Source organism: Clarias gariepinus, chromosome 6 (assembly GCF_024256425.1).
Source record: "Clarias gariepinus isolate MV-2021 ecotype Netherlands chromosome 6, CGAR_prim_01v2, whole genome shotgun sequence".
Lineage (NCBI taxonomy): Eukaryota > Metazoa > Chordata > Actinopteri > Siluriformes > Clariidae > Clarias > Clarias gariepinus.
The window spans coordinates 272,501-300,465 of NC_071105.1; the positions used below are offsets into that span (position 1 = coordinate 272,501).

Consider the following 27,965-nt stretch of genomic DNA (forward strand, 5'->3'; position numbering starts at 1 on the left):
ATTGAATTGAAAATTTGTTTTTTATGAAAATAGAATATATGATACTTGCACAGACAGTGAAATCATAATGTTTGTACATAAAGAATTTGTATAATCATGACTACAGGTGACTTTTTGTAAAGTTTTTTTTAAGGCTAAATATCTTAAAGATAATTAAAACAGCCAAATGTTGAAAATGTGTTTACTTTTGATGGTGTGTTTAAGTTACACTTTTGGATGGTATGAAGCCAACAATCCAAGAGAGACGGGAGGAAGTAAAAGAACAAGAAACCCAACTTAGACAGAAGAGCAGTGTTTATTCCAGCTTTACGTTCAGTGTTTGGAGAATATTTCTTCTTTCCGCCATTTTGTCCTCTGCTATAGAAACTCTTAAGCCTCTTAAAAGTCCTCCTGTCTACTCGTAACAATTTTTACCGTAGGAGCTGTTTTTAGGGCTAAGATGCTTCGTGAATCATTTTTATCTTTACTGAGATTTAGTCCTAAATTTAAGGGAAAAATCAAAAAAATGTAATAATTCTAAAACATTTCTTAGAATTTCGTCACTAGAAGCAACTTTTAGGATTAAGAAGCTTTGTGAATAGGACAGTTCAGGTACTTTTAAAACTTACTTGGAACTAACATTTTGAGAATTATGGTGTGTGACGCAGCAGAGTACCCATGAGCACTGGGAATCAGCAGTCACTTTCCGATATGACATTATTACGACACCTTGGTCCTGATTTAATTTTAATTCCTATTATATAAGTGCTATCACAATTTTATAAATATCCAGATTTTATAATTAAATTTCCACAATTGTGTTACAATTATAAACGTAAAAATTTTAACGAGTAATTAAATGTCTTCTGTTTGTGATAATGTTATAAGTTTCTCAAAAGTGAGTGTGTGGGTTGAGTGACTGCGAGTATGAGTGGCGCAGGGCTTCTAACAGGTAGATTATGACTAATTACGTCAGGACGGTGTAGGTGTGTGTGTAGTGAGTGTGTTTGAGACTAATCCTCTCACAATGTTTGGAGATAAAGGCAAATTGATTCTGTTACGCCATGAACGTTTTTGTTTTGTTCCGTACAGAATGGTTTCTATCTGAGACTGATCAGCTGATCACTGGCCACGCCCACTGACTGAACACCAGACGATTCTGATCACTGACTGATCGACCACTTCATCTCTATTACAAATGTAATAATAGTTTTTATAAATGGATTTCCCAGTCAGAGTGAGATATGTGTTTTAGCAAACAAAAATATTGCGATTGATAACAATACATTTTTTCCCTGTCTCGATTACCCATAATGCCTTACCGCTTCCCTCTCTCTGTCCATGATGGTCTCCAGCTCCTCAAAGTGCCTCAGTTTGATCTCCAGCTTCTTCATCTGAGTCTCCACCAGCAGAGCCACTAAAGACTTGATCTTCCTCTCCTCCACTGCAGCCAGGTGCTACACACACACACACACACACACACACACACAAACAAAAGATCAGTAATTCACCATCCAAAACACTGTTTGATTTATTTTCAAGAGCAGTAAACAGACACACACACACACACACCTTGGCTTTAACAGCAGCAGCAGCGAGAGCAGAAGCAGCTGCAGTGGCCAGATTCCCCTCACCAACATCTCTCTCCACCTTCGCCTTCCTCTCTCCATCACTCTCTCCTTCCCTCTGTCCGTCCTCCGACCCTTCTTTTCCTTCCTTCTCCTTCTCTAAATCACCTGAGAGAGAGAGTGGTAGAGATGCAGGTCATGATAAACGTCTCTCAGTGCTGCACATCTCTTCTTGTTACAGATGTTCTGGACCGTTCTATCACATTTGGTTTCCTGATGTGGAACCATCAGTGTGCTCAGGGTTCTTATCCTGTTGGAAGGAGAAACTTTGCCCCTCCCCTAGTCTCCTTTCGACTGCCCCTCACCCCGATCCGTTTCCCTGCCCCCCCTGGGGGTGTGAAAACTTATGCACAGCCCTGTGTTATCTGAGACTTTGCAAATATCTAAGTGAAGAGTGAAGTGAAGGACCTTGTTCATCTTCTTCTTCCTTGTTGTTTATTGGCGGTTGGCATCCAATAATCTGTGTTATGGCCATCTGTAGGTCTCACTTTCCTTCTGCTGCTTCACACACCATCACCATGAAGACGACTTCCATTAGCGTGTGCACTATGATCTCATAATGCACTAGGAGGCGGGGCTAATTTAATTAACTAGTCTTTTGTGATGCATCAGATCACACTAGTGTGTCTGTGTGTGTGTGTGTGTGTGTGTGACAAACTCATTCATACACTTCATGAAATCAGCTTTGATCCTCAATATCTACACTGTTCTGTAAGGACTCCGCCCATGATGATGTCATAGTGTCCAGCCAATAGACACCGAGGGTGGGTTTAAATTTTAAACATGCCTGCGTCTGAGTCCGTCTTCTCTCCCTCGCGTTCTGTCTCTCCTTCTTTACCGACTTCTTCTTTCTTGCCATTCTCACTCTGCTTGTCCTCCTCTTCACTCGCTCCATCTTTACCCTCCTACACACATACACACACACACACACACACACACACACACACAGTTAGAACAGCAGTGTAGAGCCAACATTCTGATGTAACAATAGTTTTATAAAACACTTCATTACCTTGCTGTTGTCTCTCTTGTCCTCTGTGTTTTGAGCGTCACTGCTCTTGCTTTCGTCACTGTTTTCCTCAGCTACACACACACACACACACACACACACACACAAATGTTGGTTCATTTAATAAAAAATGCAGCTTGGAATTTTATGCGTTTCTGTGGAAAAAAAGGATTTCAACAAAGAACTTTAGAAAACGAAAGCACTGACGAAGTACTTAAACATAAGTACAGAACCTTTGGACTCAGGTTCACCAACAGGAACATTCTGATGCAATCATAGAAGCTCCTTCTCCTGAGACTCCAACATTACTGATGTATTGATCCTCAGCCTGGGGAATCTCCTACGTGTTTTTAACTGAGGTCAGATGAAGCATCGCTGTGAACGTCATTATCAGGATGAAACCCCTCACCCTGCACCCTGGACCCAATAACCTCAGCTCCCTCACACCTCAGCAGCGTCCCACCTGCTCTAAAACCGAAGTGACAATGTCACCATCTTCTCATTCTTTAAAGTTTTACAAGATAGTGCTTACTACTCAGCTTTTTGAACATCTCAGCTATAACACCCTCATTAATTTTTTTTATTTAAATTTTAAATTTAAATTTTATTCTTTTTTCCTGATTTTCTCCCCAATCTATTCGTGTTTCCTTCACTAGGGGGGCCCCCACATTAAGACTACTTATCTCCATCCAGCCAGGAGGGCCGGGGGCTGTTGCGCGTTTCCCCCGAACTACGTGACACCAGTTGACGTCTTTTTTCGACCTGCTTGCTCACGCACCGTTAGGGGCAGCGTCACACACTCGGAGGCCAGCTCCCTCCGCGTGCGTGAGAGCCGTGCAATTAATGTGGGAGCACAGATACCTCTCATCCCTCCCGGCTGAGAGAGCTCGGCCAATTTAGCTCTCTCGAGGCCTCCAGCTGTGAGAGGTTACAGCATCACCTGGGAACCAAACCAGCGATCCCGGATGATAGGGCGAGCACTTTACTACTGCGCCACTCGGAGGCCACTTATAACACCCTCATTAAGCAGATTCAGTCTGGGTTCTGATGGGCTCACAGCACTAAAACAGCGCTTCTTTGGGTTAAAAATGCCCTGCTGATACAAACTGCCCCTCTCTTCTGACCCTCCTTGACTGGACAGCTTTATTTAACATTGTCCTCCTGTGTGCTGGATCCAATTCTGCTTGTAAAACATATTGGAGACTCTGTCCTGAGTAGCTTCAAACCCACTATGTTCCCCATAACCTGTGTGTTCCCTCAAGGCTCAGTTCTTCAGCCTATCCTATTCACCCTCTACATGCTTTGGACAAATTAGCCATTATATAGTTTCTTTTCATTGCTAGGCTGATGACATCTGCTCCTGTTATCTCCTCAAAGCTGGACTAGTGTAATGCCTCTTCAGTGTAAAGGCTTCAGGAAGCTTCGGTTTTCCAGAATGCACTCAGAAACAGCAACAGAGACAGCACTCGTTAAAGTACTAAATGACCTCCTATTGGTCTCTGATCAGGGTTGTGTAACTATGCCTGTATTACTCGATCTCAGTGCAGCTTTGGACACCATCGATCATGGTATTCTTCCTCATAGATTAGAAAATGTAGTAGGAATAAAAAGAACAGCCCTCTCCTGGCTTAGATCCTATTTGACCAATCATTATCAGTATGTAGACTTAAATGGTGATTATTCTGCACGCTCTCTAGTGGAGTTTGGTGTTCCACAAGGTTTAGTTTTAGGTCCACTGCTTTTTCCCTATACATGCTTCCTCTGAGCAACATAATCCGTAAACATGTTGTTAGTTTTTATTGTTATGCTGACGACACACAGTTATATGTCTCAGCAAAACCAGAAGAGAAAAACCAGCCTGCTAAAGTTGAGCAATGTGTGCAGGACACAAGAGACTGGACGCTAATTAACTTCCTTCTGTTTAATCCTGATAAGACAGAAGTTCTAGTCATAGGACCACATTCAGCTAGAAGTAAGATTCTAGATCACTCTGTAACTTTAGATGGCCTTTCTGTTCCAGTAAGTGTAACAGTAAAAGACCTTGGTGTGATTATAGATTCCAGCCTTTCATTTGAAGCTCATGTAGATAATATTACCAGGATAGCATTCTTTCACCTCAGAAATATTGCCAGGATAAGAAATATATTGTCGCTAAACGATGCAGAAAAACTAGTTCATGCTTTTATCACCTCTAGGTTGGACTATTGTAATGCCTTACTGTCTGGTTGTTCAACTAGGTGCATAAATAAGCTTCAGCTAGTCCAGAATGCAGCAGCGAGAGTCCTCACTAGAACCAGAAGATATGAGGAAATCACACCTATCTTATCTTCACTTCATTGACTCTGTGAAATTTAGCATTGATTTTAAAATACTACTTTTGACATATAAAGTCTGCATTCTGACCTCAGTTTCCTAAATGGGATGTGCAAAAATTGAGCAATTTCCCTCTGGGATTAATAAAGTTCTAATAAATAAAGCATTAAATGGTCTCGTGCCGCAGTACCTGAGCGAACTGCTAGTGTCTTACGATCCGCCACGCCTACTTCGATCAAAGGATGCAGGCTGCTTATTAGTACCCTTAACAGTAAAATTATGGAATAGTCTTCCAAATAGTGTTCGGGACTCAGACACAGTCTCACTGTTTAAGTCCAGGCTAAAAACCTATTTATTTAGCCAAGCATTTTTATAAATAGATTAGCCTTAGGTAAAGGAGCAGATCTGGGGGACTCATGGACGTAGAGTATTATGGTGAACTGGTATGTTTGGATGTTGTCCTCCCCACTCTCACTGATCACTCAGGTTTGTTGACGGTGAGGTGATTGGTTGCTTTACATGTCAGGAAGCCCTCATGTCTGTGTTTTCTTCTGGCTCTCCCTTTTAGTCATGATGTCATAGTTAGTCCTGCCGGAGTCTCTGCTTGACCTCTTCACTAAATAAACATTCACTTTATACATTGTGTTCACATAGTGTTACCTCTGTAACCTCCGATAGAAATAAGGTCTTTCTCTCTTACCTCTTCTCTCTCTGTCTTTAACTCTCTCTCCCTCTCTCTCTCTCTCACTAAACATGTCTCTCCTGGGCTGCCAGTGATCCAGACCCCTCTATCCTCTGGACCTGTCTGACTCGTCCTGGTGTCCCTCTTCTGGTCAGAGATCTCGTCACATGGATGCCTCGTAGAAGCCCCATGTGGTCTGTCTGGGGTCCGAGTGGTGACTGGGGACAGTTCCACTTTACCATGGACTGCATTTTATACAAACATCTTCACTGGGATGGTGTGTGACTGCAACCATGAAAAAGTTTTAACACTGAATAGTGTGTAACCTCAACACAGTAGATTTCATGTTAACTAAAACACACTTCCTGTTCTACACCTGCACAGCTGACGTCAGAGCCCACAGTTATCCCAGATCTGGTATCACTCAGGTGAGGATGGGTTTCCTTTGAGTCTGGTTCCTCTCAAGGTTTCTTCCTCATGTCGTCTCAGGTTTTTTTTCTCTTTTTCTCTGGACCAAGCTGTGTATAATCGGGTACTACGCTTTGCTGCCCCCTGCCTGTGGAATCCTCTCTGGATTATTTATATTCTGTGCAGTCCTTGATTGCCTTTTTAACCTTAACAATGATGTTACCATAGAAACCCTGCTAAATACTGTATGTGTGTGTGTGTATGTGTGTGTTACCAGGCTTATCTGTATCCTCCAGACCAGTTCCGGCGATGCCGCTGCCCTCCAGGCCGTACAGTGGATCTGGTCTGCCGCTTACCCGGGCTGCTTCCTCCACGCGTCTCACGTGAGCTTCCACCAGAGCCGCTGGTACCTCTTCCTTCATCCGGGAGAACTCCTCTGTCAAACACACACACACACAACAAAGTAGACATGTTCATTGAGCTTTACACAAATAAAGATAATTTATACAACAGTAGGTGCCCTTATATTCGATCCCTCACCTAGAGCAGACTTGGCTGCAGCCGAGGCCACTCGCGGGTCGACGACTGAAGCCAGGAAGGCCACGGTGCTCATGACCGGGTTCCCCGCCTGGCTGAACGGAACCGGCTGGTACGCCAGCGGCCCGAGAGACGTTGCGCCGTCCTCCAGGTACGGGTCCTCGATCGGCAAGCGCAGGAAGTGAAGGATGCACTCGTCCTGCGTGCGGCTGCCCACGTGCTCCGACACCTTGTTCCAGTCATCCTTATACATCTCCAGACCCTAAGCAGAGAGATAACACACACAGGTCAGATTATTACACACACACACACACACACACACACACACACACAGAACAGAGGTAGTACCTCCAGCAGCAGCAGAGTTTCCTGTTCAGTCCACTCCCGTGTGGCACTCGCAGCGTTTTTACCCTGTCTCACACACACACACACACACACACACACACACACACAGGAAACAAAACAACATTAGTGTTCTGATTGTAGTTGAATGTAAGTTAAAACTAGGTCAGGACCTTTTCAGCCTACTACCTCACTTTTTATAATCATGATAAACCCTCCATATGTTCTATTCTTTACTTATACATACACTCTTTTCTTTTTAAATGTTTAGGTCATGGCCGGAACAAGCATTTCACTGTGACCTTTACATTTACAGAGAAACCACAGCTGATTTAAATCACGTGTTGGTCAGACGGCCACGCAGACGCTCGGTGCAGGTGCGATCGTCACCTTAGACGGGCCGCTCTTCTTGCTGTACATGTCTGTCCTCAGCCCAAAGTTCTGCAGATCTGTCGGTTTCTCCTTCACTTTGTCTGGGAACGACATGATGGGCTGTGAGGCCGGGGTCTGTGGACGAGGAACCGCATTAGAAAGAAAGACAGAGAGAGAGAGACAGAGAGAAAGAGCATAGTCACCTCACTGTTAACACCTCACACTTATTATTATAAAGTTGTATTTTTTTATATTAGTCCTTATAAAATGTTAACTTTAAAACTTTAAAAGGGAGATTTATTAGAGCATGAATAGTGTGTGTGTGTGTGTGTACCTGAGAGGCCTTTGGCTGCAGAGGTACGAGGCTGGAGGGCGTGTCTGCCAGGACGTGGAAGTGAGATGTGGGCGGCGGCCCCATGGGGGTGGGACGGCTCTCAGAATCCACCTGATAATTAATCAAACCCCACTGTTCCAGAAATGCATGGACCCTACACACGCACAAACACACGCACAAACACACGCACACAATAAAACACAATTAAAGGCCGCTGGTAAAGTGAAAGACCTTACACAATTTTTTCACTCAACAACCAGATACAAGAACCAGAACTGGAACTATTGGAACCCAAGTTAATTCTCTGAGACAACTGTGGTGTGTGTCGGTGTGTGACTGTGCTGTGGTGTGTGACTGTGCTGTGGTGTGTGTGTCGGTGTGTGACTGTGCTGTGGTGTGTGACTGTGCTGTGGTGTGTGACTGTGCTGTGGTGTGTGTGTCGGTGTGTGACTGTGCTGTGGTGTGTGTGTCGTGTGTGACTGTGCTGTGGTGTGTGACTGTGCTGTGGTGTGCTGTGGTGCGTGTCGGTGTGTGACTGTGCTGTGGTGTGTGTCGGTGTGTGACTGTGCTGTGGTGTGTGTGACTGTGTGTGACTGTGCTGTGGTGTGTGTCGGTGTGTGACTGTGGTGTGGTGTGTGTGACTGTGTGTGACTGTGCTGTGGTGTGTGCCGGTGTGTGACTGTGCTGTGATGCGTGTCGGTGTGTGACTGTGCTGTGGTGTGTGACTGTGTTGTGGTGTGTGTCGGTGTGTGACTGTGCTGTGGTGTGTGTCGGTGTGTGACTGTGGTGTGGTGTGTGTCGGTGTGTGACTGTGCTGTGCTGACTGTGCTGTGGTGTGTGTCGGTGTGTGACTGTGCTGTGGTGCGTGTCGGTGTGTGACTGTGCTGTGGTGTGTGTGACTGTGTGTGACTGTGCTGTGGTGTGTGTGTGTCCGTGTGTGACTGTGGTGTGGTGTGTGTCGGTGTGTGACTGTGGTGTGGTGTGTGTCGGTGTGTGACTGTGGTGTGGTGTGTGTCGGTGTGTGACTGTGGTGTGGTGTGTGTCGGTGTGTGACTGTGCTGTGCTGACTGTGCTGTGGTGTGTGACTGTGCTGTGGTGTGTGTCGGTGTGTGACTGTGCTGTGCTGACTGTGCTGTGGTGTGTGACTGTGCTGTGGTGTGTGTCGGTGTGTGACTGTGCTGTGGTGTGTGACTGTGCTGTGGTGCGTGTCGGTGTGTGACTGTGCTGTGGTGTGTGACTGTGTGTGACTGTGCTGTGGTGTGTGACTGTGTGTGACTGTGCTGTGCTGTGTGTCGGTGTGTGACTGTGCTGTGGTGTGTGTGTCGGTGTGTGACTGTGCTGTGGTGTGTGTGACTGTGCTGTGGTGTGTGACTGTGTGTGACTGTGCTGTGGTGTGTGACTGTGTGTGACTGTGCTGTGGTGTGTGTCGGTGTGTGACTGTGTGTGACTGTGCTGTGTGTCGGTGTGTGACTGTGCTGTGCTGTGCTGTGTGTCGGTGTGTGACTGTGCTGTGCTGTGTGTCGGTGTGTGACTGTGCTGTGGTGTGTGTCGGTGTGTGACTGTGCTGTGGTGTGTGTCGGTGTGTGACTGTGTTGTGGTGTGTGACTGTGTGTGACTGTGCTGTGGTGTGTGTCGGTGTGTGACTGTGATGTGGTGTGTGTCGGTGTGTGACTGTGCTGTGGTGTGTGACTGTGCTGTGGTGTGTGACTGTGTGTGACTGTGCTGTAGTGTGTGTGACTGTGCTGTGGTGTGTGTGACTGTGCTGTGGTGTGTGTGAATGTGTGTGACTGTGCTGTGGTGTGTGTGACTGTGCTGTGGTGTGTGTGTGACTGTGCTGTGGTGTGTGCGACTGTGCTGTGGTGTGTGTCGGTGATTTTGTCCTCCTGACCTCATGATCGCACAGACGTCTCCTGCGAGGTTTCTTCTGCAAGCTGTAGAGGTCAAATACTCCTGTGGGTTCAGCCGATATGTATCGATCATAAAGTTCCTGTAGGCGAGATAACTGTAACACACACACACAGAGTTATGTATCTCATGTTTAGAATATACTCTGGAGTAATGCAGTATAGTTGAGAACAAAATAAAGACTATTCAGTAAATTGATAGCGGAGATGATATATGTTATTAGAAAAAGTTTATACATCTACTCTCACAAATTCACACCAGTCCTTTTCATGCAATATGTGTGTGTGTGTGTGTGTGTGAGAAAGAAATGGAGATGTGTAGGTGTGTGTACTCACATCTCAGGGGTCTTAGATTTGTTCTTTCCATTGAAGAACTCAGGCAGAGCTCTGCGCTCGATAGCGTGTACACTGAGAGAGAGAGAGAGAGAGAATTAGTCGAGTAATGTTCAGTGTAATCACGTGATTTGTTCAATCCGACTGGGATGTGACATGACCACAGTGTTGGACAGGACGCAGAAATCTGTTGTTATTTTAAAACAGGATAACTTGACATTGCTTTGTCTCCCTCACACACAGGTGTCAGGTCTTCTGCTCCTTTCCGTATGTGCTGAGGAGACGACATCACAACTTATTCATTCAGGAAGCACAAGTGGAAGAGTTAATGCAGGAATTAACAGGTCAGTATTTATTGTATTTCAGATTACAGTGTAATCAAGATAAAGTTTAGGCCCCCCCTTATACAAATATGAACATAACGTTACAAATGTTGTAACTGATTATTTAAATGTAAAGCATTTTATCTCGCTTCATGAGTGATGAAGTAGTGATTACTGTGATTACTGTAACTGCACTGGTGTATAAAAGCGTTCACTGTTCCAGGACACTCCCAGTAATAGAGATCTTTTTGGTGTGTTCTTAAAAATTAACTTTTGGAAGTCCAGGTTTCTTATGGAAGGATGATGATGATGAAGATGATGATGGAGACCTAGTGAGCACAGAGCATTCCTTCATGCTTCATAAGGACAACTTACAGCGTGATGCCTGTTTTTCTTTGTGTGTGTGTGTGTGTGTTTGTGTACTCAGGTACCTGTTGTAGTCGAACCATGCTGCGTAGCTGGGAATGATTATATGGTGTGTCTGTTCGGTCACATTGTCCTCGTGCAGATCAGAACCTTTCACCGGCTCTCCCTTCACACTGGCAGAACCTTCATCCTCCTCCTACAGAGAACGTACACACACACACACACACACACACACACATACTGTTAAAGTGAAATAAGTGAGAGCAGGAAAAAAACTGTTGTCTTACTATAGAAGAAATTTATTTTAAATATATTATAAAGGACAGTCATTTCCCCGCTGGTGTGACCTCAGATCAACAGGGACAGAAGCCCCTCCCCCAGCATGCTGAAGAGCTACTGATGTTCTTTAGAGGGGAGTGGCTCATTTAAAGCTCATGTAGATAATATTACCAGGATAGCATTCTTTCACCTCAGAAATATTGCCAAGATAAGAAATATATTGTCACTAAACGATGCCGAAAAACTAGTTCATGCTTTTATCACCTCTAGGTTGGACTATTGTAACGCCTTACTGTCTGGTTGTTCAGCTAGATGCATAAACAAGCTTCAGCTAGTCCAGAATGCAGCAGCCTTTCTCTCCCCCTCTCTCTCTCTTTCTCTCTCTCTGTCGAGCTACACATGTCGTTCCTGAGCTGCCAGTGATCCAGACTCCCTCTGCCCTCCGGACCTGTCTGACCCATCCTGGTGCCCCGCTTCTGGCTGAAGATCTCATCACATGGATGCCCCGTGTGTCTCTTTGGAAATGCTGGGGATGGTTTCACTCTACCATAAAGACGGTTCTGGCCTCAACTGGTGTTGGCAACTGTTTCTCTGAGGACTTGACTTGGCTGCGGTTGCTCAATAGCTCTGTACGTGCAGAGAGATCTGCTGACCGCAGCCTATTAGCAGCGGTGTCTCCGCTGTCTGAGATCATTCATGATTGTTTAAAACTTTCCGTTTTTAATGTCCGTTCTCTCAACAACAAAGCTGTCTTCCTTTCCAAATACTGTACTGATCAAAATTTGGACATCGTTTGCCTTACTGAAACTTGGCAGCAGCCTAATGACTTTTTTCACTTAAATCAAGCGCTGCCTCGTGGGTTTGTTTACATCGCGAAACCTCGCGCTTCTGGGAAAGGTGGTGGCCTCGCGCTGATGTATCGCGAGACTCTCAAGGTTGTTCCAGTGACTGTGAGGGAGACAACTTCTTGTGAAATATTGGTGGTCCAGTTAAATGGACCCACACCTACCCTCATTGTGACTGTTTATCGCCCTCCCAAGCCCTCTTCTGTTTTTATAACTGAATTTTCATCTATTTTAGCAGATCTTTGCACTATGACTCCTAATGTAATTTTAACTGGAGATTTTAATTTTCATATTGACAATCCTACAGATTTATTATGCAAAGAATTTATTTCCACTTTGGACAGCTTTAATATTGCACAGTTTGTCAATTTTCCGACCCACAACAAAGGTCACACGCTGGATTTAATTTGTTGTTCTGGTCCCTAATTTTTATGTATTGGTGTTTTATTGCATGTGTTTCTACTGTAAGGTGTCCTTGGGTGTCTTAAAAGGCGCCATCAAATAAAATGTATTATTATTATTAATAGTTCAAAATTGCAATTGTCTCCAATAACTACCTGGACTCCATATTAACATCAATTAACATCACCTGTTATAGCTGAACTGGCTGCCATCTAACACACAGTATGAGTGCAGATCAATCCCTGCTCTCTGTTATCACCCAGATGAGGATGGGTTCCCTGTTGAATCTGGTTCCTCACAAGGTTTCTTCCTATTACCATCTCAGGGAGTTTTTCCTTGCCACTGTCGCCCTCGGCTCGTTCATCATGGACGATCTGATCATCTTGATTCATACAGACTCACATTCCATACAGACTTGAATAGGAGCTCATTTACAATTTCACTGTGCAGTAATGTATGTGTGGCGAATAAAGGCTTAACTTAACTTAACTTACATAGACAGTGAAATGATGGGTTTGTAGGAGGAGTGTAATAAGAATTTCAGCATACACACAGCATTAACACACTCTGGGGGAACTCTAAAACCTGTGCTGAAGAAGTAATAAGATACGGGACCTTTAAATAAAATGTGACTGTAAAGTCATCTGTAAATAACACACTCGGTGAACAACGTAATTATGTTCGTGTTAATCTGAGGTGTTACCTTTCCCACCGTCTCCATCGCCTCATCCTCCTGTTCATCTACACACACACACACACACACACACAGAGGAATTAGTGCAAGTGTTATATACACATCTACTTAAAAACAATTATATGTCCATCTACTCACCTCCATCAGCCCCTCCCTTCACTGGAGTCGAGTCAGAGTCCTTTTTAGTCACTACACACACACACACACAGACACACACACACACACAGCTTATTACAAAATAATCTATACCTTAAATTTTAGCCATCATGACTGTGGTCAGTGTATCTGTGACATTTGAGGGGTGTGGTCAGTGTATCTGTAATATTTAGGGGGTGTGGTCAGTGTATCTGTGACATTTAGGGGGTGTGGTCAGTGTATCTGTGACATTTAGGGGGTGTGGTCAGTGTATCTGTAATATTTAGGGGGTGTGGTCAGTGTATCTGTAATATTTAGGGGGTGTGGTCAGTGTATCTGTGACATTTAGGGGGTGTGGTCAGTGTATCTGTGACATTTAGGGGGTGTGGTCAGTGTATCTGTAATATTTAGGGGGTGTGGTCAGTGTATCTGTGACATTTAGGGGGTGTGGTCAGTGTATCTGTAATATTTGGGCCAGGTGTAGCTCAGTGGTTAAGGCATTGGACTACGGTTCGGAAGATCCCAGGTTCAAACCCCACAACCACCAAGTTGCCACTGTTGGGCCCTTGAGCGCGGCCCTTAACCCTCAACTGCTCAGATGTATAATAAGATAAAAATGTAAGTCGCTCTGGATAAGAGAGTCTGCCAAATGCCTAAATGTAAATGTAAATGTAAATGTATTTAGGGGGTGTGGTCAGTGTATCTGTGACATTTAGGGGGTGTGGTCAGTGTATCTGTAATATTTAGGGGGTGTGGTCAGTGTATCTGTGACATTTAGGGGGTGTGGTCAGTGTATCTGTGACATTTAGGGGGTGTGATCAATGTATCTGTGACATTTAGGGGGTGTGGTCAGTGTATCTGTAATATTTAGGGGGTGTGGTCAGTGTATCTGTGACATTTAGGGGGTGTGGTCAGTGTATCTGTAATATTTAGGGGGTGTGGTCAGTGTATCTGTGACATTTAGGGGGTGTGGTCAGTGTATCTGTAATATTTAGGGGGTGTGGTCAGTGTATCTGTGATATTTAGGGGGTGTGATCAGTGTATCTGTGACATTTAGGGGGTGTGGTCAGTGTATCTGTGACATTTAGGGGGTGTGGTCAGTGTATCTGTGACATTTAGGGGGTGTGGTCAGTGTACCTGTGACATTTAGGGGGTGTGGTCAGTGTATCTGTGATATTTAGGGGGTGTGGTCAGTGTACCTGTAATATTTAGGGGTGTGGTCAGTGTATCTGTAATATTTAGGGGTGTGGTCAGTGTATCTGTGACATTTAGGGGGTGTGGTCTGTGTACCTGTGACATTTAGGGGGTGTGGTCAGTGTATCTGTGATATTTAGGGGGTGTGGTCAGTGTATATGTGACATTTAGGGGGTGTGGTCAGTGTATCTGTGATATTTAGGGGGTGTGGTCAGTGTATCTGTGATATTTAGGGGGTGTGGTCAGTGTATATGTGACATTTAGGGGGTGTGGTCAGTGTATCTGTGATATTTAGGGGGTGTGGTCAGTGTATCTGTGACATTTAGGGGGTGTGGTCAGTGTACCTGTGACATTTAGGGGGTGTGGTCAGTGTATCTGTGATATTTAGGGGGTGTGGTCAGTGTACCTGTGACATTTAGGGGGTGTGGTCAGTGTATCTGTGATATTTAGGGGGTGTGGTCAGTGTATCTGTGACATTTAGGGGGTGTGGTCAGTGTACCTGTGACATTTAGGGGGTGTGGTCAGTGTATCTGTGACATTTAGGGGGTGTGGTCAGTGTATCTGTGATATTTAGGGGGTGTGGTCAGTGTACCTGTGACATTTAGGGGGTGTGGTCAGTGTATCTGTGACATTTAGGGGGTGTGGTCAGTGTATCTGTGACATTTAGGGGGTGTGGTCAGTGTATCTGTGATATTTAGGGGGTGTGGTCAGTGTATCTGTGACATTTAGGGGGTGTGGTCAGCGTTATTATGCTGTAAAAGTCAGGTAATAGCTATGAGCGTGCGTGTGTGTGCGTGTCTGTGTGTGTGTGTGTGTGTGCGTGCGTATGTGTGTGTGTGTGTGTGTTACCTGTTTTATTGAGTGACTCCTCTGCTGCAGGTACAGGTGATGGCTCATCCAGGTCTTTAGTCAAATCCTCCTGCTCCTCCTCCCTCTGACCTCGCTTTGACTTATTGTAGGGTGTAGTGGGTCTTCACACACACACACACACACACACACACACACACACACATATATATATGCACACTGGAACATTTGTCTTTTTACCCATGTACTAAGGTGAATGAAATTATCTGTGTGTGTGTGTGTGTGTGTGTAAGTAAGTCTCTCTCTCTTACCCTTTCTTGGTGTTCTTCTTCTTGCTCTCCTGAGGGGGCGGAGTCGGGGAGGGGGAGGGGGAGCGTTTGCGTTTCTTGGCGTTGCCGGGTTTCTTATCTCTCCTCTCGTCCGGAGTGCTCACCTCGTCTGTCAGAGTCTTAGCCGAGATCCGTTTCCTCCTCGTGCCCCCTTCACCCACCTCATAGTCTTCCTCATTCATCCACTCGTTATACTGGTCCAGATCCAGGATCCACTTAGCATGAACCTACACACACACACACACACACACAGACACACACAGAGTAGATCAGAGCACAGATATTTTATAAAGTGTACTCTAATAAACTATAGAATACTCATTATTACCCTTATAGAGTGATTTCTGTGTGAAAAGAAATAAAGAGTGAGATGATGTAAGAGTAAGAGAGTGAGAGAGTGAGATAGTGAGATGTTCAGAGAGTGAGAGAGTGAGAGAGTGAGATAGTGAGAGAGTAAAATAGTGAGATGTTCAGAGAGTGAGATAATGAGATAGTGAGAGAGTGAGATAGTGAGAGAGTGAGATAGTGAGAGAGTGAGAGAGTGAGATAGTGAGAGAGTGAGATAGTGAGAGAGTAAAATAGCGAGAGAGTGAGAGAGTGAGAGAGTAAAATAGCGAGAGAGTGAGAGAGTGAGAGAGTGAGACAGGTGTTTCAGAGAGCCGGTACCTTTCTGGGTTTCTCTGCGCTGGGCGGATCCTCTACTACAGCCTCCACCTCACTGGCTGAGATCCACGTATCATAACTGTACCATAATACACACACACACACACACACGCACAGTCACACAGTGGATTCTCACACACTCAGGCCTCACACCTTCACCCCTGACACTTACACAGCGCTGACACTGACATCTCCTTACACTAACGTTACACACACACTGTAAGAAAACGCTCCCGGACCGTCTGCTGTACACCACCCTGTGAGTGGGCCGTTACTATGGAGACGATAACACATCAGAGCCAGCGCATTAATATAAACCTGCACTAATGTCAGAACTCCTGATGGAGAAAATCAATCAACACCATCGGACCAATCAACACGCAGGACTCGACAAACACAGTGTGTAATAAACACAGCAGTCCTACCTGTCGGGCCAGTAACCCCAGTGCAGCAGCATCTGCTTATCTCGCTTCATCACGGGACGGACCCACTCCTCTACACACACACACACACATGTCAGGTTATTAAAGAGTGAGAGGTTGATGAGTGTGTATAGTTGTGTGAGTGACGTGCGACTGTCTCACCTTCCTCCAGACTGGCGGGGATCGGAACCACCACATGAGAACTGGTCTGTTTATCATCTGTTACCGAGCCCTGAAACACACACAGTTACAACAATAAATCACAAACTTATATTATTAACACACACACACACACACACACACACACAGAGTTATGGAAGTACCTGGTGTCGTTTAATGATGTCCTTCAGTTTTCCCAGAAGTTTGGGTTCAATCTCTGAGCTCAGGTAAATCACAGGCCGAGTCAGACAGTTGTTCTGCACACACACACACACACACACACACACACACACACACACACACACACACACAAACAGGTGTTTTAGTGACTAAACGCAGCTCGTGTGGTGCTGTGATGTTGGTGCGGTTGCCACAGTAACCATTCTGGTCATGTCTACAATAATAAACCTCATCATCTCACCTGGACCAGAGACTTCTCTATCGTCATAAACATCTCAACATTCCGATCCATTCTGGAAGGGTTTTGGAAATCAAATCTCCTCCTGAAACACACACACATACAGATTGTTAAAACACTTAAATAACCAGCACTGAGGAAATAGGAACCCTGTAAGAAACCTGTGAGAACCGTATGTGAATCGTGTGAGGAACACATGAGGAACTCTCACCAGCCTTGGTCGCTCTTGAACTTGTAAGCAGCAGCGAGGATGTGACACAGCGCTCCTCCAGCCTTAAAGTCCAGGAAACTCTTTATCTGATAACACACACAGGTACAGTGAGGACTGCTGTCTGTGTGTGTGTGTGTGTGTGTGTGTGTGTGTGTGTTTCTGTAAGTGTGTATACCGGTAGTTTGGTGAGAGGAGGGTTGCTGACATGGCGACCAAACACTTCCTCCTGAAACTGCAGCAGCTGAACCACCAAACTGGAGAGAGATTTATTGGTTGGAGGCTCTGCCTGAATATACTGAACACACACACACACACACACACACACACAGTATTGGAAGATTAAGTTGTTTATTTAACTACAATAACAATAATAAGTGAGGAATTACATCAATAGCACATTTTGTCAGGCAGTGAGTTCACTGATCTATTGCGCCCCCTAGTGGAAGAGCCAGGCTTTCAGCGCAGTGGAACACATGGACAGGAAAACTCTATCTGCCCTCTTCTACCCACACGATCTCACACACGCCTATGATTGGCTAGTGTTGCTGTGTTTGACAGGGGAGACAGAGGATGCCCCTCCCACTAAGAGGGAGCCGTTTGATGTTCATGTTCTGTTGATCGGGACTTCACTTCTTCACATCAGTGTGAATTATGTGTGATTTTGCTAAACGCTATAACTTGGACAGTTTTGTCACAGTGGAGAAATCGACCTGCAGTTGTGTTTGTGTCAGCGTAAGTATGCAGATGGGAATTTAAACTATTTGAAGTATTTATAAATATCAATATTTATTAACTTATTTGTAGGAGTTTTAACATAAAATGTAACAAATGCTTTGTGTTGTTGTAGTGAGTGACTACAGCAAACTGGAAGGAGAAAAGCCTTGTTCTTTTACACACTAAACATGTTTAATTACAGACTTTTGAGGATCATGAGAAACATTAAAACTATATTACTTTCAGTTTACAGCATCATGAGCCTCGTCCTCTACAGGTTTCAGTTTCACTTCAGTAGGTAGCGGCAGAGCTTTACTACAGAAGTCCATGAGTGTTGGGGAAACTGCAGCAGTAATAGAGTGTAAACTCTAAACTCCATCGAACACATTTACTTGACTTTACAACGGCTTTATTTTGCTAGACTAGTAGTTTAACATCACTGATTATGTAATAAAAGACGGCGGTGTGATTGGCTCTTTATGGATATGTTTTGGTGTGTATTGTGGCTGTTTACTGTTACATTTTGCCAATAACCTGTAAGTTCAACACTTCTACGAGAAAGACTTAGCAGTTTCCAAATTATGGTTTGTTAAAGACAACTTTTTAAGCCTGAGAAGGATTTTACAAAAAAAGTCTAAAAATGCTGTTTATTCTTTGGATTTTACTCTTGGACTTACATTGCCATGAAAAGTGTAGTTTTTACTTTTTACCATTTCATTTAGACCTTGAAAGTTCTGATTACAAATCTTAGAGGTCTGGTCTTCTCTCCTATTTAAATAAAATGACATTAAAATTTTAAAAACTACAATCACAATCATCAAAGCAGAAAAAGATTCTGCCAATTGATCTTCTTAATGTGATTAGTAAAAACACACGTATGTATTTATTTATAAACTCTTGAAAGCTATCTTTAACTTAAATATGTGTTGCAGATGATCTACACTTAGGTCATGTTCTACTTAGATTGTTTGTGAACCTCGAGCGTTCATGATGTCAGTTCGGTAAGATGCATAAGTAATCACCCCCTGAAACTTCCACATGGTGTAGTGCTTCACTGGAAATGAAAACTGGGGTTTTAAACCATGACTCTACACAAAACATCCCATAATACTAGAATGGTGAAAATCAATATACTGTGCAAAAGTATTAACACCTCACAGGTCATAAGTGTGTAAGTACTCCTCCCTGTTAGTGTGAAACCCTAACCCTAAGTTTGGGTTCAGTTTGAGTCCCTGAGCGAGCGAGCTTAGTCAAGAGGTGTGTAACTAAAGTGTCATGTGACCTCAAACAAATATACTCAAACACACGGCGTCATGAACACTGAGGAGCGATCGGAACAGGTCTTAAACCTCGGCTCGTTGAGACGCCTTGGTGATGAGAGGGTTACTCGGCCAACGGTGCGATCACTGTTATTAGTTACTATAAGCTTATTAACCTGTAATGGGTTTATAACGCTGGTCATTTGAATAATAGATGTTATGTGGTTTATTTTATTATTTATTATATTATATAACAGGATTTATCATGAAATATCAATTAACAGTAAAGAAACTAGTGTGAATTGTATAGAATTTGTTAGGTGCTGTGAGAGGATGGTTATGGGTTAGACTGATAATGAAGAAGGTGATGATGATGATGAAGGTGATGATCAATGTGATAAACATGATGAAGGTGATGATGAAGGTGATGAAAGTAATAATGATTAAGGTGATAAAGGTGATGATGATGATGAAAGTGGTGATGAAGGTGATAATGAAGGTGATAATGAAGGTGATGATGATGAAGGTGATGTTGAAGGTGGTGATTGTGATGAAGGTGATGATGATGATGTGATGAAGGTGATGAAGATGACGAAGGTGATGATGGTGATGATGATAAAGGTGATGATGGTGATGAAGGTGATGAAGATGACGAAGGTGATGATGGTGATGATGATAAAGGTGATGATGGTGATGATGATAAAGGTGATGATGATGATGAAGGTGATGATGGTGAAGGTGATGATGATGACGAAGGTGATGATGATGATGATGATGAAGGTGATGAAGGTGAGAGGGGAGGGGCAGACTGAACTGGACACGATAATGAATTGACTGATTTGTAAAATCTGATTACTAACCGATCAGAGGCGCTTTAACATGAAACAAACTGGCTGAACATCTGGATGTGAACACGCGCACTGAACCCCATCCCCCCCCCTCCCCCCCCCGAATAAAGAAAGCCGTCGATCAGATGAGATCAGAGGTGTGTGTGTGTGTGTGTGTGTGTGTGAGAGACCCTGCGATCAGACTGCGCGCGCCTCAGGACACTGCTGCAGCTCCTATTGTCTGGTTGCGGGTTTGAGGATTTAAACAGCTGGATTTCTGCCTCCGTGTCTCTCTCTCTCTCTCTCCTCATCACCCCTTCATCACCTCTCTCTCACACACACACACACACCACCTCCACCCTCCTCACACACACACACACACACACACACACACACAGCCCGCTCGGTACCTTTTTGTAATTCTTGCCCAGCCAGACGCGGACATTGTCGAACTGAGACACGGTGTCTGAGGCTTCGAAATACTTCACATTCGGCCCGCCGTCTTTCTTCCGCACCGCCATCTTTGTCTCCAGCCAGACGTGTGAGGCGGAGCGCCCTCTGCTGCACAGCCGCGGCATCGCCTTCAGCTCACCCGAGAAACGGCGTCCATTCCGGCTCAAGTGTGGAGCGCGAGGCCCGAGTCCTCGCGCGGGGGTTGAGCCAACATGGCGGCACAAGCAGCACCCCTGAGCGCTTAATCCCATCCCCCATCACTGTGGGAACATAATTACACACATATTTATATCAAACACACACACACACACACGTTTATATGATTTTTACACTATATTAATATATTTTAGATGCACAAAATCACTCCAGTCCGACATGAGATTCTGGTTTAGAATGATTTACAGTCGTTTTTACGAATTATGACTATCTGATATAGGAAGAAATGATGTAAATTAACATTATATAGAGAGTATATTAGAGATTAAAGCGCAGCGTCTCTCTAGAACTTTCAGAAGAAACATACAGCGTTTCCCCGCTAGAGGGCGCCGCTGCACTGAACATCAGATTTACTCAAAAACTCCACACCAGGGTTCACACTCAGAAACAACAGATTTATATATTTAAAAATAATATTTTATGTCATGCGGGTTAGTAATTAAAAGTTTAAAACGGCACAAAGTATTGGCACCTCCTCTTTTCTCACTTAATGTCCGTTGTGAGGTAAAAAAAAACAATAGTTTATAGTTTAAATAAGCAAGTGTGTCTATTTATTTTATAATAATGTATTTAGAATGATCATGTATGATTTAAAGCATGCATTGGTGTGTTTTATCTTGTTAAATCTTACTTTCACATGTAGTTGTTGCTGAAAGGGTCATGTGACCTCAGGATAAATAAACACGCGGCGTCGTGGAGACTGAGGAGCGATCAGAACAGATGCTAAACACACATCTGTAAAAGGATTCCTTTAAAAAAAAGTTGAAGGTGATGATGATGAACGTGATGAAAGTAATGATTAAGTTATTCCACTTAATATAAAAAAATATTTATTTACTACAATTATTCAGTAATTTCTTGACAAAAACATATTTATGTTTAAGAATATGTCTGTTTATATTCTTTAAATAAATTCGAGCTTTCTCAGTTATTTACACAGGTGTGTACATGTGTGTATGTATATAGGGGTATATATGTATGTATGTATGTGTGTGTGTGTGTGTGTGTGTGTATATATATATATATATATATATATATATATATATATACACTACCGTTCAAAAGTTTTAGAACACTTGCAAATTCCTTTGTTTTTGTTTAATGATTTATTTTCTACATTCTTCAACAATACTGGGGATTTCAAAACTATAAAATAACACATATGGAATTAGGTAATTACATAACAACAAAAACAACAGTTAGTTGTTATTTTAAGACACAGAGGTCGGCCTTTCTGTAATAGTTCTTGCAAGAACAGTATTGTGTCAAGTGCATTTGCAAAATCCGTCAAGCACCATAATGAAACGGTCTCTCATGAAGGCCGTCCCAGGAGGGCGAGACCAAAACCTACCTCTGTCTCAGACGAGAAGTTCATTTAGGGTCATCAGCCTGAAAAATGACCAATTAACAGCCCCTCAGATTAGAGGCGTTATGAAGTCTTTACAGAGCAGAAGTAGCAGAAACATCTCACCATTAACTGTTCAAAGGAGATTAATGCATTTTTTGGACGCCTTCAGCATTCCTTTACAATGTAGAAAAAAATAAACATCAGGAACCATCATGGAGTTAGAAAGTGTTCTAAAACTTTAGAGCGGTAGTGTGTGTGTGTGTATGTATGTATGTATGTATGTGTATATATAATTATTATTATTTTTTTTTAATATGCAAGTTATTTACTGTTTTTATTAAATGTTTTATTTTTATCAGTTCCCCTCTTTCCCCCATAAGGCTCAGCCTTTGCCAGGCCACAGTTGTAAATAAGAAACCTGTTCTTAATCTGTCTTGCCTGGTTAAATAAAAGTAAAAAAAACTGTTACTATAACAGGTAATAATTTTTTAAAATCCTGAATATTCAGACAAGTAAATTATGGGCACGCTCATTTTTGCTTGCAACTATATTCATTTTTATTTTACAGTCATCCAGGCGTTTTTGGGGTCTTAACATGCTCAATAGTAGTACAGTGGTTACTCAATCGGAATGTAGGTTCTACCATCGCGGCGCTCGGCGGTACCGTTTGGCTTTGTGCGTTTGCTGGCTTTTACCGTTGAGTGGCGCTATATAACTACAGGCTGACGCCTCGTGCCTTAGTTCATTCTCTGCTGGATTAATGAGACACAGAGTTTTAGAACTGCACGTAGTAGCGGATAAAATCAAGTAAAACATTGTAGTTAAACAAATTTATAATCACAGAACTAAAATTACAGTACAAATGTAGAATTCAAATTAAATTAAATCTTATTAGGATCAAATTTAAACAAAATAAATGTTAATACAGTGAGCCTTTAGATTTTATCACGTGTAATTAGAAAAGACGCGTGTAGGGTTTTGTGTCGTCTTATATCTTGTGTTCTTTAAATTTGTTAGTAGATTTATTAACTAAAATAAATGACCATAAAATTATAACATTGTCAGGACGTTCTACTGCGTCAGCTGATGTTGGTCATTCAGCCCCGCTTGTGTTTTTGCGTTTATTATAAGAATGAAATGCAGTAGACTGTTATGATCTGTAAATGGTTTGACCATGTTGTACGGGCGGCACCATAAAGCACAAAACCGAGGCGAGGTCTTGCGGGAAAAGGGTGATTTATTTAGGTAAAATGGGGAAGGAAAGTGTTGAAGGAGGGAGAAAGGAAAGAATGGGATAAAGGTTGTGCATGTGCAGTTCCGGGGGCTGTGCCACACTGGCATGCGGGCACACAGCTGACGATAAGTGTTGGTGCGCGGAGTGGCAGAACTGAGCACGCGGCAGCAGCGCTTCTCCCGCTGTCGATGGCCGGCGCGAGTCCTCGCTGACGTAAAAACTTAACACATGGTGCGGGAGTGAAGATGCTGCAGGAGCTCGCGCAGCGCGGAGATCAAAAGGGCGGAATTCTAGTGTCCTTGTTTAAAGTCCCTGGGGCGCGTCACATCGCCCCACTGACATGCTTCTTTTATATTCTCCATTACATCACGTACTTCCCAGACCTCAGACAAACCTCCGCGCCTTGCTTTTATAATGCGGAGCAAGCCCGAGATCATATTAACGTTAATTATCGCCAGCCGGCACGAATAGGCGGCTGCGTCCCTTTGCTGCCTATTCAGGGAGGCTACGGAGTGAGCGAGTAGCGATAGTAGATTTGGGCGCATGCCTATCACAGACGCAAGCCGTGGCAGATCATCATAATTGTCTTTAACTTGTATTTCATAAGGTTTTCCGAGCGGTGGTACAGCGCAACGGGGGTCATTATTTACTATTAAACATTAAACGAATTTACAAAACTTTATGCGTGTGATTAAGCACTGATTCTACGTAGGAAAGTAAAGAAGAGGATCCTGATGCTCAACATTCTGGAGACCAAACCACATTTAAATTAAATTAACAAATATTGCAAGTAAATAACAATAACCCACGTTTAAAAAAGCATTTTTTTTTAGATTATAAAAAGTACTAAGCCCTTAGCCCACAGATGAGCATAGGCCATTGACGACCCTCCGCCAGCGAACTCGGTTCTGGGCTTCTTTTACTGCTTCACTCCAGGTAATCCCATACTGTCTCCGTTCTGTTTCAGTGTCTCGCCCCCAGCTGTTTCTAGGTCTGCCACGTTTTCTCTTCCCCTGCGGGTTTCAAGTCAGGGCCTGGCGTGTGGTGGTGGATGATTCCTTCCTGAGTGTGAGCCCTATCCAGCCCCACTTCCTTTGCAGAATCTGCTTGGCCACTGGTTCCTGTCCCGCCCTTTGCCACAGGTCTTTATGTCTGACTTTATCAGGCCAGCGAATCTTAAATATGCGCCTCAGACAGGTGTTCAAAAATGTCTGGATTCTCCGCAGCATAGTTTTTGTAGTCCGCCAAGTCTCTCAACTCATCTCAACTTAACTAAACTCAACTTTATTTGTATAGCACTTTAACAACAGGAATGCCCCAAAGTGCTTCACATAAATAATAAAATAACATAGTAATCTTAATAAAAAAAAAAAAAGATAATAATTAAAATAAAATATATATAAAATAATAAAAAAGAGGAACATAATTAAAACCACATCACACGCATATCTAAGCAAAACAATATGTAAAATCTCATGTTAGTTTAAATGTCAGAGAAAACATGTGAGTTTTAAGATTGGACTTAAACACCCTCAATGATGTGGCCTCACGAATGGTCAATGGTCACTCGAGAGAGAGAGAGAACACCTGATCACCCCTGAGCTTGCATTTGGGGGCATAGGGCTGGAGCAGATCCGAGAGGTAGGGCGGGACAAGGCCATGTAAACATTTAAACGTGACCAAAAGAATTTTAAAATTAATTCAGTACTGTACCGGGAGCCAATGAAGAGAAGCCAGAACTGGAGAGATATGTTCTCTTTTGCGCGTAGATGTTAATAGTCGAGCAGCAGGGTTTTGGATCAGCTGTAGCCGATGTAATGCTGTCTGAGAAACCCCAAAATACAGAGCATTACAGTAATCAATGCGAGTGGTGATGAAGGTGTGGATGGCCATTTCGAACAGCCTAAAGGACAAAACAGGTTCAAGTTTTGTCAATTGCCTTAACTGAAAAAAACTGGACCAAACCACAGCACTAATCTGTTTGTCAAATTTAAGGCCATGATCAAATATAACCCCTAAATTCGACGCTGTAGTTTTCACATACTGCTCCAAATCTCCTAAATCCAGAGGTGGAACTTTACCCCTGGCACCAGGACCAAATACCAAAACCTCTGTCTTTTTATCATTAAAATAAAAAAAAATTTTGGGCTAACCATGCCTTTATGTCATCTAGACATGATAACAGTGCCATTAACAGAGTAGCCTTCCTTCTGTTTTAACGGGAGATAAATTTGACTGTCATCTGCATAGCGGTGAAAGGAGATGCCATGATTTCTCAGGATATAGCCGAGCGGCAACAAATATAATGAGAAAAGAAGGGGTCCAAGGATAGACCCCTGAGGGACCCCATATGTAAGAGGAGCTGATGATGACTCAAGATCTCCAAGGCTAACAGAAAAAGTTCTACAGTATCAATAAGATTCCCACCCAGTGTTCTAAGCGTGACAGAAGAATGTCATGGTCTACTGTATCAAAGGCAGCTGTTAAGTCAAGCAGCAGAAGAATCGCAGAGTTACCAGATTTTTTTTACCAGATTTTTCTGTAATACGATAAATGTTGTTTAAGACTCGTAACAGAGCTGTTTCAGTACTGTGAAGAGCCTTGAAACCAGACTGAAAGACCTCAAGCATTCCATGCTCACCAAGATAACTTATTAGTTGTGCATAAACTACCTTCTCCAGAATCTTAGACAGAAATGGTAGCTTGGAGATTGGTCTGTAATTAGACAACACAGACGGATTAAGATTAGTTTTTTTTTTTTTTTACCAAAGGCTGCACAACTGCATGTTTAAAATGTATGAGTACCACCCCAGATCCCAAGCTGCTATTTATAATATTTAAGACTATAGGACCTAGAATGGGAGCCAACTCTTTAAAAAGATGTGGAGGAATGGGATCAGCAGGAGATTCGGCAGGCTTCATAATATTAATAATCTCTAACAGAAAGGAAAGAGAGATGGGCTCAAACTGGTTAAAAACAGCAGAGCTAGAGACAGAAATGGAAATAGATGGGTTACATGCAGAAGATGTAATAAAAGCCCTTGTAACAAATTGCTAAAATTAACTCAGAGTAATGTTTGGTTTTTGCAGCTTTTACAGTTTTCTGATAAAGACGCCAACTATCTCTCAATGAAATAAAAGACACTTGCAATTTGTCCTTTTTCCATTTGCGTTCCACTTTTCGACACTCACGTCTGACAGCACGAGTCTCGTCGTTTAACCAGGGTTCGCCTGATTTTTAATAAAGTCACAGAGTCCAAGGCAGCCTTACAGGTGGAATGGAACCAGGATGCTAACGCCTCAGTGTTGAAGCCAGCAACAGAAGTGTACTCTGAGATGTCATCATCACAGCTCCGGTTAAACGCATCAGGAAACTCAGAGGCTGTGGAGGAGTTAAACATGCGACAGCGCCGTGCACGCACACAGGGTTTAACATCATTATTTGGTAGAACAGCGTTAAACAAAACAGGCATATGATCAGAAAATACTGTATCGCAGACTTCAATGTTAGAAATAGATAATCCATGAGATAAAACAAGATAAAGGGTGTGCCAAGGGTATCTTGGCACACCCTTGCACCTCCATAGTCAAGGGTTTGATTCCCACCTCACGGTCTGTGTGCATGGAGTTTGCATATTCTCCCCGTTCTTGGTGTGTTTCCTCCCACAGTCTGAAGACGAGCAGATTAGACTATGTGTTTTTTCTACGAACCCGATTCCAAAAAAGTTGGGACACTGTACATATTTTGAAAAAACAGAATGCAATGAAGTGTAAGTTTTAAAATTTCAATATTTAATTCAGAAAATAATATAGATAACATATTAAATGTTAAAAGTAAGACATTTTGAAATGTCATGACAAATATTTGCTCGTTTTGGATTTCTTGTGAGCTACACATTCCAAAAACATTGGGACAGGTAGCAATAAGAGGCTGTAAAAGTTAAATGTACGTATAAGAATCACCTGTAGGACCAATTAGCAACTTATTAGGTCAATTGGCAACATGATTGGGTATAAAAAGAGCCTCTCAGAGTGGCAGTGTCTCTCAGAAGTCAAGATGGGCAGAGGATCACCAAAAATCTTGCCGCAATATCAGAAAGGAGTTTCTCAGAGGAAAATTACAGAGTTTAAAGTTATCATCATCTACAGTGTATAATATCATCCAAAGATTCTGGAACAATCTCTGTGTGTAAGGGTCAAGGCCGGATGATCACACTGGATGCCCGTGATCTTCGGGCCCTTAGACGGCACTGCATCACATAAAGTAATGCCACTGTAATGGAAATCCCAACATGGGCTCAGAAATGCTTCCAGAGAACATTGTCAGTGAACACAATCCACCGGGTCATTCACCGCTGCCAACTAAAACTCTATAGGTCAAAAAAGAAGCCATATCTAAACATGATCCAGAAGCGCAGGCGTTTTCTCTGGGCCAAGGCTCATTTAAAATGGACTGCGGCAAAGTGGAAAACTGTTCTGTGGTCAGACGAATCAAAATTTTTTAAGAGGACAAGGACAACCTAAGTTTTTATCAGCGCTCAGTTCAGAAGCCTGCATCTCGTATGGTATGGGGAGCATGAGTGTGTGTGGCATGGGCAGCTTGAACATCTGGAAAGGTACCATCAATGCTGAAAGGTATATTCAAGTTCTAGAACAACATGTGCTCCCATCCAGACGTCGTCTCTTTCAGGGAAGACCTTGCATTTTTCAACATGACAATGCCAAACCACATACTGCATGAATTACAACATCATGGCTGTGTAGAAGGATCCGGGTACTGAAATGGTTAGCCTGCAGTCCAGATCTTTTACTCATAGAAAACATTT

The 27,965-nt window shown here is 43.2% G+C and overlaps 1 protein-coding gene across 1 annotated transcript in view; it reads right to left on the reverse strand.

Moving 5' to 3' along the window:
- The window catches only part of smarcc2 (SWI/SNF related, matrix associated, actin dependent regulator of chromatin, subfamily c, member 2), a 23,075-nt gene extending 2,646 nt beyond the window's left edge, over positions 1-20,429 (reverse strand). The window contains exons 1-24 of the mRNA XM_053498357.1: positions 20,299-20,429; positions 17,264-17,383; positions 17,089-17,174; positions 16,881-16,962; positions 16,624-16,716; positions 16,463-16,532; positions 16,304-16,373; positions 15,882-15,957; positions 15,198-15,442; positions 14,929-15,050; positions 12,889-12,939; positions 12,760-12,797; positions 10,596-10,726; positions 9,845-9,916; positions 9,493-9,606; positions 7,605-7,758; positions 7,289-7,405; positions 6,905-6,967; positions 6,560-6,818; positions 6,294-6,455; positions 2,620-2,690; positions 2,395-2,512; positions 1,552-1,715; positions 1,302-1,436 (exon numbers count right to left, since the gene is read on the reverse strand). Coding sequence (XP_053354332.1) covers positions 1,302-1,436; positions 1,552-1,715; positions 2,395-2,512; positions 2,620-2,690; positions 6,294-6,455; positions 6,560-6,818; positions 6,905-6,967; positions 7,289-7,405; positions 7,605-7,758; positions 9,493-9,606; positions 9,845-9,916; positions 10,596-10,726; positions 12,760-12,797; positions 12,889-12,939; positions 14,929-15,050; positions 15,198-15,442; positions 15,882-15,957; positions 16,304-16,373; positions 16,463-16,532; positions 16,624-16,716; positions 16,881-16,962; positions 17,089-17,174; positions 17,264-17,383; positions 20,299-20,409 — 2,724 coding nt within the window. The 5' untranslated portion in view covers positions 20,410-20,429. The remainder of the gene's footprint in view (positions 1-1,301; positions 1,437-1,551; positions 1,716-2,394; positions 2,513-2,619; positions 2,691-6,293; positions 6,456-6,559; positions 6,819-6,904; positions 6,968-7,288; positions 7,406-7,604; positions 7,759-9,492; positions 9,607-9,844; positions 9,917-10,595; positions 10,727-12,759; positions 12,798-12,888; positions 12,940-14,928; positions 15,051-15,197; positions 15,443-15,881; positions 15,958-16,303; positions 16,374-16,462; positions 16,533-16,623; positions 16,717-16,880; positions 16,963-17,088; positions 17,175-17,263; positions 17,384-20,298) is intronic.
- Between the last annotated feature and the right edge of the window lie 7,536 nt (positions 20,430-27,965).